The following is a 15,735-nucleotide window of genomic DNA, read 5'->3' as shown; positions in this document are numbered from 1 at the left end:
TGAGGTCGAGCCATAATTCATTCGACGAGGTAGGGGCGTTTGCAATTAGCAGGCCTCGTGTGTTACGCCATCACTGCATCACGGACCCAGCACATCTCATCTTGGTTAGACCCGCCATCGCTGCATGTATAGAAATTGCGTCCAATGACGACAGCAACAAAGTGCCCTAGACTGCTGCGCCTATTCGGGCTGGTGAAGGGGAAGTGTCAGATCATGGAGTGTGGGGTACTGAAGGCCCCTTAGGGACCTAGCTGTCTGTCACTTTGGTGGTGGTAAGACTTTATTGGATGCACTGGGGCGGGTTTTAGAGGAAAGTGGAGGGTTTCACCGTTTCCTTGCCTGGGTGGTAGTCCTCATTCCGTGACACCATTGGCGGTAGCCGCTGCCGCGCTCTTTGAACCAGGGACCCCTGGGACCACAGGTCCAAGCAGCTGGACAAGGTCGCCTCCCAGCCCTCTCTCATTGGCTGATTTACTCTCTTTATTTTCGGATTTTTCTGGCAGGCCCATACCATATGATATGCGTCTGCCCACATCTGCCCACACACTTAGATAAAAAAAAATATTCAAAAATGCACGGCCTATGTAAGCTACGACGAGCACACATTGAACGCGCCCAGTGAACAAGCCAAGAAGCTTTCATGGTGTTTTATGGTTATGCTCTATATAAAGCATAAAAAGAGCTACATTTTATTATTTTTTGCGTTCTCGCGCGCCGCCATGCACGTCAGCCATACTTACGGAAGACACAGGTACATAACTCCGAGGTCGCCCTGAGCAATATGTTATTGACTACTTAGAATATGCGAAAAAGAGTAAAAGCCGCAACCATTTATTTGCTTGGAATGGTCATGCTGGGAGTAGCTTGCATCTCGCCTACGCTATTCGCATTACCCCAACATACCATTTGAACATTGAATCGAATCAAACTCGGCCAGTTCAGACCTCTATTATAGGGTAGGGTGTCAACACGGCATCGGCAATCGGCATAATGTCTCTCCTGCGAGGTCACTTATGTGGTCGTCGCCCTTGGCTAGCGTTTGAAACTGTCACGCGAGGGAGGCGTTCAGCGCAAGACGCCGCGCAACACACCGCGGAGCTATAGCGCTATCATCTTCGGGGGCAGCTTATCAGCCCAATGACCGCTATCAGCGACGCCGAAGAGCCGCGCTCCTCGAAGAAGACGCGCCGTCGTCTGAGCGCCTGTGCACCTTGAAGCGAACATGTCCCACGACTCCTGCACCTTTCTTCAAGGTTGGCCAATGTCTCAATCTTCCTACGCGCTGTGTGTGAGATGTGTAGGATAATGGCGGAAGCTGCTGTGCGATTCTTATCTATTATTAGCTCGCAGTATGCCAGTATATTCAATGCAACAGGCTTTTTGCTGTGTGCCCTTTTGTTGTTGTTTTTATCAAGGTGTACTTTCTGTCTAATTGGGGCTAAGTGTACATAGTGAGGACTGTGCTAAGGGACGAAGACGACAAAAGTTGTCAGCTGCTTGTCAGTTGCCCGTCTGCGCGCTACTGCCTTCTTTTGTTCCTTCCATTGTCCATTGCAGCTGTTCACGGTATGCATGTTCTATTTTTGTCTTTTGCACCTTTTAGTTTCCCCAGTGTGCATTGTTCCCCGTCACTTCTCGCTTTTTTTCTGTTTCTACAGCCTTTCTGTTCCCATATCTCACTTCTGTTACAAGTTTGCGCTCTTCTTTTAGCGGTTCCTCTCCAACTTGTTCTCATTTCCTTCTTTTTGTGTCTGTCCTCATGTCTTAGCACCAAATAAATAAATAAACAGCATTTATGGTCATCGATAGCAACCGCGTTTCTCTCCTGTTCTGGAATGTGCTACGAAAAGTCCACAGTCGCAATTCCAGAATTTCACCTCATATAGGCACATCAGCATGAATTGCAAAAAAATAAAAGAAAGATGGTCTAATAATGCTAGCTCTTAATAGGGTAGCACCGCTGTGTGAGCGCTGTGTGCGCCGGTTGTTTTGAAGATTCACCGAGATAAAGGAGGGACTGCACTGTGCGGATGCTTAAATACAGAGCCTTGGTTCAACCCGCTGTCGGAGCAGTCTTAATATCAGTGCGAATAAATTTATTCGGCAAGTTCTACGCGTTCGTTGTGGCGTTGCGACGGCGGTGATCCCTCTGCACACGTATCTACTTATAACCTGAGCTGAAGATCTTCTTAGTAACCTTCTTTGAATTCAGAGGTACCCAGCGATAAATTATAGATTAGGCTTTGAAGACATTTGTGTTGTTCCGTGAAAGGCGTTTGAACGCTTACGCAGCACACACTAAAATAATTAAAAAAGAGGAAGCTTATAAGGTGCTGGCAGATAGAAATCATTTTTGCTCTTCCCTATACACTGGCGGCGATCAGCGGGCTTTTATCAACGCAACACACACAAAAAAAATTCGTTGACATTGTAAAACAACTTTTTTACTTAAGCCACAACAAATTCTACAGTGCTCTCGCGCCGACACCAAGCAATCAATTATGTTCAGGGCTTTAGCCGACGCGAAGTCATGAATATTTTGGGAAAAGCGAGAAGCAACCAGGTTAAAAATCTCTAGGGCACGTGAACCTACGTATTCATTCACTTAATTATTCCTGTCTTCTTTCTTCTTATTTTTTGTTGCATTCTTTCATCGGCGCCGCGCTTCACTGTCTTATTGTGATTGTCTTTTTACGCTCGCCACTGAGCGGAATGCTGACCAACTCGCTGCTGTGTGCGCGGTTAAGATGCGGGCTCCTCATGCATAGGCAGGATCGATATTCGTGCCGCGTACAGCGTGTTTGGTGTCCAATTTTCCTAAAAGATGAAGCGGACGCAAACGAGCTTTTTGGAGCTTTGTGTCTCTTTATAACGGTCAATCAAAGAAAAAAAAAGTGGCAGGGTTTTAGCGCAGGTTAACCGAGTAGACGTGTGAAAGCATGTAGGCCTATTTATAACGTAGTTGGCTCATGGTTTATCTTTGCTGGGTCTTCGGCACGTCTGGCGACGATATTAGACTCAGGTTCAGCTGATGTGACCTGTTCGCGCCGAAGATGGAAGTTTACGAGGACGGCGAAGTGCAATGCACAGCACGAGAGTATATGTGTTGCAGTTCCCGGATTCGAACCCGACCGCGGCGGCTGCGTTTTTATGGAGGAAAAACGCTAAGGCGCCCGTGTGCTGTGCGATGTCAGTGCACGTTAAAGATCCACTTATCCGGAGCCCTCCACTACGGCACCTCTTTCTTCCTTTCTTCTTTCACTCCCTCCTTTGTCCCTTCCCTTACGGCGCGGTTCAGGTGTCCAACGATATATGAGACAGATACTGCGCCATTTCCTTTCCACCAAAAACCAATTATTATTATTATTGCAGGTTAACACGAGGTGTGATCAGCTGCGACGATAGAATACCTTTTTCTTTGTTGCATGGAAATAGTGCCGAAAAGAAAAGAGTAAGCACGCTTACGCCACAAAACACCAGGCCACCATACCTCTGCATAACCCTCCGTCCAAAACACCTGGGAGGCACACACATGCATACAGGTAGGGGAGCCAACTAGACACGGCTCTTAATAATAATGATAATAATAATAATAATTGGTTTCTGGGGAAAGGAAATGGCGCAGTATCTGTCTCATATATCGTTGGACACCTGAACCGCACCCTTAAGGGAAGGGATAAGGGAGGGAGTGAAAGAAGAAAGGAAGAAGGAGGTGCCGTAGTGGAGGGCTCCGGAATAATTTCGACCACCTGGGGATCTTTAACGTGCACTGACATCGCACAGCACACGGGCGCCTTAGCGTTTTTCCTCCATAAAAGCGCAGCCGCCGCGGTCGGGTTCGAACCCGGGAACTCCGGATCAGTAGTCGAGCGCCCTAACCACTGAGCCACCGCGGCGGGTCTTGCAGGGCACCATATACTCCCCTCACCAAAGTATACTTCCCTCGTGCAGTGGCCATCGAAGCTGATCTGATCGCGTCGCTGCGGGTTCGTAGCCCAGTCACGGCAATTCTTATTTTATTTCTGCATGCGCTGTTTCTATGCAAGATTTTTCCAAGGTCGCCTTCAAGGTTAAGCTTCACGCAAACTCGGTGAGCCGGTTAGACCTCTTGAATCAGTGCTTGCACACCAAACTGGCTTTCTCTTTACCATGTTACAAAGCTGTTCCTAATGCTTAGCATTTGTAGGCAGTCCGCAGGTTGCACCTATACAAGGAAAACTAAACGATGGTCCTTATATTCCGCGCACCTGTAAGGACGCATAGTGTATGTATAAGGACGGGAACTCCTACTGAGGCCCATGGTTTTTACCGGGGTTATAATCACTTATTCCTCGTCATTTGACGGAGAGGTAGATAGAAAGGAGGGGGAACTATAGAGTGTTTAGCCGCCGAGGGTGGTATTCTAACTCCAGAAGCCCAACGATGTCCAGCCCGACAGACTGGTAGAAGCTGGGTCAGGACGGGGGTACTCATGAAAGAGAAACTCCATCCCACGTATTCTACTACGCATGCTTCGCCTGGTTATCCCTTTGCTTCGTCTTCTCCTTCAAAACCCGGTTGAATTACATTGAATTCTACCTTCCTCTTCTTGGAGGCACACCTGGAATGTCGAATAAGAGAATCCGCGGGCATCAGAGCCAACTCAGTCGAGCACTCCCCAAGATCAAAGCTCGAGCCCAAGGCCACGTTCAGAGGCGCGCTATTAACGGGCAGGCTACACTGGATGGGGAAAAGTGTCGAGGCTGCCTCTGTAAGTACTTTGCATTCAAAGAAAGCTATAAGACAGTGCGCCTCGCTGAGGGGAGCTATGAGCAAGCTTCGACGATGACAGCCTTTAGCAAGTGCGACAGCGGTCTGCGACCAATGTTCATAACGATCCCTCTAAAACTTGCAACAAAGTCAAAGACGTCACTTGTTGCAGGAGGAACCTTCAGCAGAGAAGACATGGAGAAGCCGAGTACATGCCTTCGAAGGGGTGCTCGGCTCACATCTGAACCCATGGACGCTTATCGTAAACGTCACGCATTCCCCACGGGAGAAATATAATATATACATCTTAAAAAAACGTTTTGCTTGGCAAGTTGGTAACCGTACATCTTTGGTAATTACAGGCGCGAAAAACAGACACAACACAAGGTGCTCCGTCCCGTCTTTCTGCCTTGTGTTGTGTCTGTTTTTCGCACCTGTAACCAAAGAAATATAATACAATTACGGGTTCCCTTTCTCTCAGTATCAAGAGTCCGGAGTGAAGATACCGACGCCAAATCACTGTTAACAGCGTTCATATTTTTTTTTATCGACGTTGTTACGCCTCTCGTCTCCCATAGCGTTTCATTCAATGAACGAGTCGTTCGTATGGAACTTGATCCTTTTTTTTTTCTCGGCGCGCGGGTACGCAGTCGGCGGTGGGCTTGGGAACCAGCCGTCGGGCCACGGCCACGTCCATGGAGGCCCCGGGGGCCACACGCACGAGCTGATGGACGGGCCGGGCAGCTTCACGCAACGCGAGGCCCTTCGCACCAGGGACGACTGGGACCAGCGGGCCTTCACCGTCGGTGTGGGCGGACCCGTGGGCTCGGGGAAGACGGCGCTCATGCTGGCCCTGTGCCGCAAGCTGCGCGAACAGCACAGCGTCTGCGCCGTCACCAACGACATATTCACCAAGTGGGTCCACTTTTTACACCCTAGGTGGGGTCACGGAGCAAGACTATATAGTAGGTTAAACTCCCGTCAGCGCGAGCGAGCGCAGGCGACCAATAAAGTCACAATTGTATGCGCCGACGGGGTCGTATGCAGTGGCGGCGTCACGCGGCGCCTCGTAGAAGCAGCAGGGGAAAAAAAAAATGCAGCGCCCGGGAAGGCGGCTTCGGCGGCGCGCGCTCAGAGCAGACGACAAGCAGACGACACGGGTGTTTGCTTCAACGGGCACGCCGTGACGTTGTATTTCAGTAGTTTCTTTCCAGGCCGCCAGGCGCCGCCAGCAGGATAGTGACGCCGCGGGCTTTTGACTTTTTCTGGTCGCCGCAGACGGGGGAGTTTCCACTCCTATATAGTCTTCCTCCGTGGGTGGGGTCGAACGAGTGCTCATACTGCAGACTCGAGATTTCTAGAGCGTTTTGCTTGCTCTAAAAAGTTTGAACTTGTGGGTTGACGAGTGTGGCATAGCTGGCGTTAATAACTAGCCCTAAGGTGTTCTCTAGTTCTCATGTAACAAAGAGCTCTTCTGCTCTGTATTGTGTCAGTCGGTGTGAAAAGTTTTCTTTCCGATACCCCAGGGAAGACTGGGAGTTCCTGTGCCGCAACGAGGCATTGCCTGAGGAGCGCATGCGCGCCATCGAGACTGGAGGATGCCCGCATGCCGCCATCCGTGAGGTAGGTGCTCGGCCAGCTTAGACCGCGGCGAGTTTTGCCGAGTTGACTTCTCTACGTGCTACAGGGTGTGCATGCATGTGCGTGTGGGCGTGGGTATGGCGCCAGTATACGGGGTGAGCCACATTGAGCCAAAACAACACGAAGACAGGCTCGTTACCAGTTGCGAGGAGAAAGTTGGACAACTTTTACTTTGGGACAATGTATTTACGTGGTTTCTGAAAATTAAAAATTATGTATTAAACCTTTAGACATAGGCATAAATGGCCAGTTAAAAGGTCGTTGCTTACAAAAAACAAGTACTAAAAGCAAAAATACACATAAATAAACACACAGATGACTCAAACTCTTTTGTGCCGCTGTGAAGGATCCGTACGAAGCGTGCCAGGAGCAAAGGATTGCGACCACTCGCAAGTATTGATAGCAATAGCAACTTCGTGAATTTGGGCGCCATTAGTCATCGCCTATAGTGCACCAGCGCTGCCTGGGGCTGTATGTTTGTAAGACTACGCGAATGGGCTACAGATCGTGAGAATTGGCTAATTATGGTCTTTCTTTATGATAGAAGACTTCCTAATCGAAACCTGTACTCATCTTTATAGGATCAAATTAGACAAATTAATTATATTTTATTATTACGCTGACACGAAGGAGAAACGGTCCTTTTTTGCTGTTCGCCAGCAATCGCGCTCCTAAGCTTCACATTCAGAACCAGTAGCGGTTCCATTTAAAGCTAGGCTCGTGTAATGTAAGACATCCTGCTCGTAGTATAGTCGCAATCTGCAACTGTTTTGTACAGCAACCAGGTGCAGAAAGCCCTTAATGCTAAATGCCAGGACAAGTTACAGCGCAAGTTTTTTTGTTTATGGTAAGAAAAAGATGCAGAAGTTCACATGTTTGCGGTCGTGACTTGTGCAGAAAACTTCATGCTGAGTTCGAAGACCCGTTTGTCGTCTTGCTCCTAAAAGAGCTGCGCAGCGCGCATATAACTAGCGCTGCAGGCGGCATGGTCTATAGAAGAGCTTGCCACTTCCTTTCGACCGAAGTGGTATATCGAAAAAACGACTGTAGAGACATGGGAGAGGCCTTTGCCGTGCAGTGGGTGTAGTCAGGCTGATGATGATGATGATGATGATGATGACACGTCGCCAGAGTAAGCGAAAAGCATGTGCCAGGCTTCCCTGTTATGAATAGCGCGAACAGGACGAGCAACAAGGAAGAAGCCAAGGACGAGCGCTGACTTACAACTAAAATTTTATTGCTTGAACCACGAGAATACATCCGTGCGGCTGCAAACAACAAAGGGAAAGAGAATACGAATCACTGCACGAACATGTCTACAATCAAAACGTTGTGTCCACACTTTTTTGCTATCAGCGTGTTTTTATTGTGGGTTTATCCGTGTCTTCATTCGTCGTCTTTCTCTTCTTGTTGTGAGGAGCCAGACGTACTTATTTCCTCGTATCAAGCCATAAAATTTTACTTGTAAATCAAAGCTCGTAGGCGGGCTTCTCCTTATTGCCCTGTCCTGTTTTTAGCGTTCCGTCACAGTGTCGCACAAACTCGGCCACACTTCTATTGGAGGCGCTTTTTAAGGTCAGCTGGCCTCTGCATTCTACGGTGACGGTTAAGTGTAGTCTGACGTGAGTGGATTGAGTTTCTTTATTTCGTGTGTCTATACTACTGTCGTCTATATATATACGATCTCCATTTTTACGTGTATATGATGCCTGCAGACTAGTCGGATTGTATTCGCGGTAACCATTGTGTTTTGCATTCAGTGAGACGATGGTATCGCCCTCATGTTATAGCCTTTCAATGGGACTTTTGAGGCGCTATAGCCGGATGCAAGTCAAGAAATAAGCGGCTCTTCCCCATCAAAGGACCCCTTTCCAGCCAATGGCGTCGGCTGATTCTCGTGAACCTGGAAGCGCGAGTAGCGTGACAATGCAGGAAGCGGCGTGACAGTGCAGGAAGGCGACTAGCCTCGACAATTTAGGGAGGAGACTAGAAGACTATCCCCTTTCATCTGCCACTTCCTGCATTGTCATCCTAGCAGGCTCATGGCGATGAGCTGATGCCATTGGCTAATAAATAATAATAATTGGTTTTGGGGGGAAAGGAAATGGCGCAGTATCTGTCTCATATATCGTTGGACACCTGAACCGCGCCGTATGGGAAGGGATAAGAGAGGGAGGGAAAAAAGAAAGGAAGAAGTAGTGACCGTAGTGGATGGCTCCGGAATAATTTCGACCACCTGGGGATCTTTAACGTGCACTGACATCGCACAGCACACGGGCGCCTTAGCGTTTTTCCTCCATAAAAACGCAGCCGCCGCGGTCGGGTTCGAACCCGGGTACTCCGGATCAGTAGTCGAGCGCCCTAACCACTGAGCCACCGCGGCGGGTCACTGATGGCGATGAGGCTATGCGCATGCGCAGGACATGCGCAGGACATTGGCTGGAAAGGGGCTTTTTGACGCGGAGAAGTCGCTTTTTCCACCCGACTTCTGTATCCACTTGAATTCGAGTATAATAAATAAATAAATAAATAAATAAATAAATAAATAAATAAATAAATAAATAGCTGTACCACGCAGGACTACTCGGCCAACATGGACTGCGTGCGCCAGCTGACGCGCCGCTTCCGGCCCGAGATCGTGCTGCTCGAGAGCGGCGGCGACAACCTGGCGGCCAACTTCAGCCGTGAGCTGGCCGACTTCATCATCTACGTCATCGACGTGGCCGGAGGAGACAAGATCCCCCGCAAGGGCGGCCCGGGCATCACGCAAAGCGACCTGCTCGTCATCAACAAGACGGACCTTTCCGAGGCGGTGGGCGCCGACCTGGCCGTCATGGAGCGAGACGCGGCGCGCATGCGCCAGGGGGGACCCACCCTATTCACCCAGGCCAAGCACGGCGTCGGCGTCGACGGGGTGGTCAAGATGGTGCTCGACTCGGCGACGCAGCTCGGGGCACCACTGAGGCATGCGGCTTAAGTTTGGAATAAAGATCAGCACTCCCTTTGCCGTTTATTTTTTAAATAAATATCAGCAACAGCAAGAAAGTAATTTTATTTGCAGTAATGTGTACAAGGCTGGTGTTTAATCGTCTACTATACACGATGTACGCATTCCATGGTGCCTTCTTCGGTGGCTCGGCGGCTATGGCATTCGGCCGCTGAGCTCAATGTTGTGGGACAGAGGAGTATATAGGGGGAAAAGGAGTGTAGTGTTTCAAAGCCACGGGGCTTCAATGTACAATGACATCGAGGCACCCTACACTCCAAACAGAAAGGAGTAAAAAGGGAGTAAGTTGTCCTTTTACGCACCACTTTTTGTAAAAGGGAGTGCGCTAGGGACAGGTTCTTTTTTACTCCCATATGGGCGTATTCTTGTTTACAGTGTATATATTCACCCTGCAGAAATCGCTGCCTTCTGCAAGGACGAAACCACTCAGAGCACTCAGGGACGAGGACACAAGAAAGGAAGACACATGGGACACACGAGCGCTGTCTCAAAACAGTTTATTCCGAACCTCGAGACGGAATATATAGGAAGAGCATGGCCTGCCCCGTCCCTTAGTGCTCTGTACGCTTCAGTCATGACAAATCAACAAGCTCAAACTGCCACTCCAGTTGCAAGGAACAGATTGCATCCCAATGTCGCAGGATTGAATCTCTTCCGCTGCGGCCGGAATTTGGGTTGGCGAAGTGCAGAAAAAGTAGGTGTGCTATGACGTGTCAGTGCACATTAAAGAACACCACTGCGGCAAATATTCTATCTCATATGCACTTTCGGGACGTTAAACCCTGAGTAACGTAACGTACGTACATTCAAAGATGGGAGCTCATGCACAGCACGATCGACATACGATATGTGATCGTGACACAGATAAAGAAAAGGAATTAATTTAGATAAGACTGTCAAGAAGCGACGATAAGCAGTAAAGCAATATCGATATTGCATTGGAAGATGGGTGCTTATACTAAAAGCAGTGTATTCTCGAAAATGAGCGAGGGATGCGTCAGGCAATGCGCGTTGTGTGCTCTACCAATATTCGACTTAATTTTTGGTGCAATAGTTTTGTCCACTGAACTCACGGCGACAACAGAGGGACCGGAACAGAATTAAGGCAAGGTGTAAGGGATTGCATCTTCGATAGAGTTACATTACTGTTATAGCCTAGCCCAAAAACATGACCGAACCAGACATTTTCGTCGAGAGAGGGACAAAGGCTATGTTAGGACAGCGAAAAAGAGCAGAAAATAAAATATCCGAGCACTTGCGCCGAGAGACCATGAAAGAGAGAAAGAGTTAGAAAATATTTTATTTCCCATGTCCAATACGGCGTCATGTTTCCACTGCTCCTACTCGGCACGCCATGCAGGTACTGTACTAAGAGAGGTAGTAAGATGTTTTTGAGTGGCTTCGCTGGTGGTGCAAGACAGGTGCCGAACAGACAGCGTGCATGTTCTAAGTAACGTGCTGTGGCGTGATGTACATTAGGGGTCTTGTGTAAGGCACTCCCAAATCGTGCGTGGGTTTGATGCCCTGCCCACACGAATGGATAGGTTCTCAAAAATGTATTTTTGAGCCTAAGACAAACATTTACGTGTCCTGTCCAAGCCCACAGGTTTTCGAGGGTTCATGAAATAAACATGTATCGCTAGTTCAGCGAAACACTTATCCAAAGGGCCCCTCACAGCTTCGTAAAAACGGGCTACCCTTGATGACTTCTCGGACAGGATTCGAAGTACCTTGCGTGATGCGAAAAGTTTGACGTTTGTTTGGCCAACTGTAAGAAACCGGTTTACGTACTTTCATACAAGGTCAAAGTATCCAGTAACTTGACGTATCTTTAATCTCTGCTGAGGTGACAGTTTTATCAACAAATTCCCAACCCACACATAGGTGTGTGATCATTCCCGCAACTAAGGATCTAATTTTCTGACGTTTTTATATTGATATTATGTCGGAGGAGCTTTATGGACAATAATTGCGCAAAAAATCAGAGATCCCTGGTTAGTGCGTCTTTGGGCCTGAAAGAGATAAAGTGTATATACTATAGTGGCTTATTAACGTTTCAGTTTTCGTGTAGTAGCATAATAGTCTACTTTCCTCTTCACTCACGAAGATCGGAGCCGGAGGTTTCGGAAGAGTAGAGTAGGCTGGAGCGAGTTGTTAATCGCTTATATTTTAAAAGGCTTAAATATTGTCTCAGAAGGTGTGAATAGCGAAAAAGGGTATTCATGCTCATTATTTTTGTACTCCTGTCACCGAGCTCACTCAGAGAAGCGACAGGCACTAGGGCTGTTCCCGCACAAGCCCCTTTTCTTAGTTTTTTTTTTCTGTCCTCTTGTTTCTTTAAATTGCTCGCGTTTTGCAAAATCAGAAATTTCACGTCACTTCGCCCGTCGGCATTCCAGCTTTCGCTAGCATCAACTATAAACCGTTGATCTGGTTTGTAAAAAGGTATACCGAACATGGTTGCTGAAAAACGACGCAGATAAGTCGAGACTCGAAAATAGGGCTGCAAGGGTGTAACGCGCTTGATATCATTCTTGCAAGACTTCAGCCGCTCAAATCCACCTTTACGAGGACGAACTACCAGCTAGGTCTTCTTGAGAAGCTTCGCCTATGTTTCACTTCTCAGGTTGTTGATGCTCCACCTCATTGTTCCCAACCACTGGAGTTTTCATCACACGCTTCACCTGGGATCGTCTTTATTCTTTTCTTCTCGGGGTAACTATACCAGAGCAGACTTGTGTTGCGCTTCGTTCTCTGAATTTCACTCTGAATTCGCAGTGCGATTTGAAGCTGCTGTTTTGCGCAAAAATAAGAAAATGGGGAAATAGGAAGAAAAACTTCTCAGCAGCGCGTACGTCGGCGCCTTCACAGGAAGCATTCTCGAGCGGAAAACATGCCAACGTTGTCACGAAACAGACAGCTTCGCGATGTGCAAATCCGATTTCGCGCCGCTCCCCGCGGAGCGCGTTTGTCAGGGCGGCGGCGAAAGACTTGATCCCTGCTTGGTAAGTGAAAAAGTTTCTCAGAGAGGAAGGGTGCCGGACGAGTGTAATCCGGATCAGTGTTTTGTGCAAGGAGGAAGGTCCCGCCGAGAAGACTGCCTAAGCGCCAGTTTTTCTCAAGGCAAGTCAAGGCGCTGGCTTGGCAGTGTCACGAAGTCATGTTACTGTTTGCAGTCTTTGTTCCCGTGCATTTTGTAGCGATAGCTACATTACGGTAGCATTTCGAGCCTTCAGCGTGGCGGCGCCGCCACCCCGTGGCTGCGCCGCCAAGCTGTCACGTGGTTGGCCACGTGGTGCGGAGCAGCTGCCGGCGGCGCGGCACCGTGGCTGATCACATGGCTGATCACATGGTTCGTCACGTGGTTCGTCACGTGACCAAGTTTCACTCGGCAAGCTGTAGCTATCGCGTCACTCCAGGTTTAACCAGAGCTAAACCACCGCCAATTTTTTCCCTTAGGATTAATCGATAAATCGACCAATTGATTGGACGGTCAATAAATAAACCAACCGACCGACCGACCGACCGACCAACCAACCAACCAACCAACCAACCAACCAACCAACCAACCAACCAACCAACCAACCAATCAATCAATCAATCAATCAATCAATCAATCAATCAATCAATCAATCAAATCAATCAAGAAAGAACGAAAGCAATCAATCAATTACTCAATCAATCAATAAATACAGGAATCTCGACCTATGATCGCGGCTATTATGCAACCTACAAAGAACGAACGAAAGAACGAATAAATGAATGTTAAAGAACGTTCGTTACCTCCAGCGCCAATAAATTGTGTGAAATTTATGTTCGGGTTTTTCGACCAGGTATATGACAAGGGTGGTTATTCCCATGTTCGACATATTTTCAATCCGCCCATTTAAATCTCCTTTGCGACCCAAATAACCGAACATCGCAGTAATAGTTCCAAGTTATTTTGGTTGAACGCAGTACTACAGCTGTTGGCGTAACATTGTTTTGCTTTTCGACCACTGAGCGATTGTTTCAACCAGGCAAGATGAGTGCGTGTGGAGACAGAATTGTTAAATAAGTCAAAGCGACGCAAAGTGGGCGTCGGAATACGCGATAGCCAGAAGTGAGGCGGAGATGGGGGGGGGGGTTAGGGGTGAAAACGCCAATGAGGATGTAGACAAAGTAGCTGAAAATTCGCTCTACGAGACAGCGAGAACGTCACCCAATACTATGCAACGACCATGCCTCCTCTGAGGCTCTTAATTTTTTTGTTCCGTAGGCTTTCTTATTTTTCTTTACAGACATTTTTCTACCTTTAGCTGCTTCTATACTTCCGTCCAACGGCGCCCGCACTGTCAGGTTTTTTTTCATATGTTTATTATTGCACAAATAAAATAATGAATTAATTATAGAGATGAGAAAGGGTTTGCGTAATGAATAAGGATCAGAAGGAACAGATGACAGATCCCTGAGCCCAGGCACAGCAGGATTTTGAGCTGCTTAACGAAATAACATTCCGTACGTCTTTTGTCAATACTGCGCTTCGATGCACTGCTCAAGACCACTTGCTTTTTTAGCGCCCTGAAGGCAAGCTCAGATGAAAGCGCGGACATTCGCCTTCGCCTCTACTTGTCGCTGTAGTTGAAGCAATTAATTATTTATACTCATTTCGGCTCACAGCACCACGAACCCACTCGCTCGTTCGCTGATCTAGCAGACCGCATTCATGTTGGCGCCATTGTCTAGCTGAATAATGCCACCCAATTGCTTCCTATTACTCCTGCACTGTCCAGGAGTGCCCGGCCAGCTTAGTCTCGACTAAGGGCTGGTCACTGCGCGGAAAGGATAGCACGAACACGGGAAACGGACTCACGCAGCGCTCTATGTGTCCGGCACGCGTGTTCAAGCTGTCCTTTTCGTGCTGTGGCCAACAACATGAACAGTGAACTCGCCCGAACCTCTGCCCTTGTCAACAAGAGGGCCAGTTGGCCTTGGTGCGCCAAGCTATGAATAATAATAATAATAATAATAATAATAATAATAATAATAATAATAATAATAATAATAATAATAATAATAATAATAATAATAATAATAATAATAATAATAATAGGTTTTTGGGGAAAGGAAGTGGCACAGTATCTGTCTCATATATCGTTGGACACCTGAACCGCGCCGTAAGGGCAAGGATCAAGGAGGGAGTGAAAGAAGAAAGGAAGAAAGAGGTGCCGTAGTGGAGGGCTCCGGAATAATTGCGACCACCTGGGGATCTTTAACGTGCACCGACGTCGCACCGCACACGCCGCGGTCGGGACAATTGGACAGCTTACATGACTAGCAATTCCGGACAAAAACAGTTTTCAACGGAAAAGATTTTATGAACGCATTTTTTTCATATATTGTAATATTTCACTATAACAAAAATATTCGCAGATTTTCCTCAGCAAGATTGCATTTTTTGCTATTAACGCTTCTGCTATCGTCAAAAACGCTCCCCATTGGTTTTAGATAGCAGTCTTAACTACTCGTTGCGAGCCATGGAATAACCTTACAAGAAAGATTCTGCTACGTATGGGAAGAATGGACTACTGACTTCAGTTTTTTTTTTATAACAGATCCTTACAGTATTCCAATACTCAAACTTTTTGTCCTCGAAGGCTGGACTCTGTACTCTGAGTCTGTAAAGTGAAATATACTAGATGTTTCAGGGAAGGGGATCATTAATTTTTAAAATACGGTTTTTGAGGTTAATACAAGTTTTTTGCGGCATAATCATATCGGTGTTGGTGTAGTGAACTTTTTAACCATTACCGATAGGCACCTGATTACGATTAGATATTTGCAGTCGGCCGTTAGTAGCAGACCCGCCGCGGTGGCTCAGTGGTTAGGGCGCTCGACTACTGATCCGGAGTTCCCGGGTTCGAACCCGACCGCGGCGGCTGCGTTTTTATGGAGGAAAAATGCTAAGGCGCCCGTGTGCTGTGCGATGTCAGTGCACGTTAAAGATCCCCAGGTGGTCGAAATTATTCCGGAGCCCTCCACTACGGCACCTTCTTCTTCCTTTCCTCTTTCACTCCCTCCCTTATCCCTTCCGTTACGGCGCGGTTCAGGTGTCCAACGATATATGAGACAGATACTGCGCCATTTCCTTTCCCCCAAAAAACCAATTATTAATATTATTATTATTAGTAGTAGTAGTAGCAGCCATATCAGTTTTTCGAATTTCGAAAACGCGGTTGCCCTCACTGCTGTGTCTCAGCTAATTTTGTACACATCGTGCCAAAATGCATGCACTTTCGAGAAGCGCCGAGGCATAGCAATCCCTACAGAACGCGTCACTTGTCGAAATAGCCTAACTT

General features: G+C 47.7%; 1 protein-coding gene across 1 annotated transcript; it reads left to right on the top strand.

Moving 5' to 3' along the window:
* The first annotated feature begins 1,101 nt into the window (after window positions 1-1,101).
* On the top strand, window positions 1,102-9,391 carry LOC144120730 (urease accessory protein UreG-like). Its single transcript, XM_077653391.1, has 4 exons — window positions 1,102-1,253; window positions 5,400-5,664; window positions 6,276-6,372; window positions 8,969-9,391. The coding sequence occupies exons 1-4, from the start codon at window positions 1,223-1,225 to the stop codon at window positions 9,365-9,367; spliced, it is 792 nt and encodes a 263-aa protein (XP_077509517.1). The 5' UTR covers window positions 1,102-1,222; the 3' UTR covers window positions 9,368-9,391.
* Window positions 9,392-15,735: the final 6,344 nt, after the last annotated feature.

The sequence above is a fragment of the Amblyomma americanum genome, chromosome 2, assembly GCF_052857255.1.
Source record: "Amblyomma americanum isolate KBUSLIRL-KWMA chromosome 2, ASM5285725v1, whole genome shotgun sequence".
NCBI classification, from domain to species: Eukaryota; Metazoa; Arthropoda; class Arachnida; order Ixodida; family Ixodidae; genus Amblyomma; species Amblyomma americanum.
The sequence above is the reverse complement of the archived record's forward strand: the minus strand, read 5'-3'. Positions and strand labels throughout refer to the sequence as shown.

What these genes read in the sequence shown, in the direction of transcription:
- LOC144120730 (XM_077653391.1), top strand. Translation starts at nt 1,223, where the DNA reads ATGTCCCACGACTCCTGCACCTTTCTTCAAG. An exon ending in ACCAACGACATATTCACCAA is followed by an intron (nt 5,665 to 6,275) that starts GTGGGTCCACTT and finishes CCGATACCCCAG; the next exon opens with GGAAGACTGGGAGTTCCTGT. An exon ending in CGCATGCCGCCATCCGTGAG is followed by an intron (nt 6,373 to 8,968) that starts GTAGGTGCTCGG and finishes TGTACCACGCAG; the next exon opens with GACTACTCGGCCAACATGGA.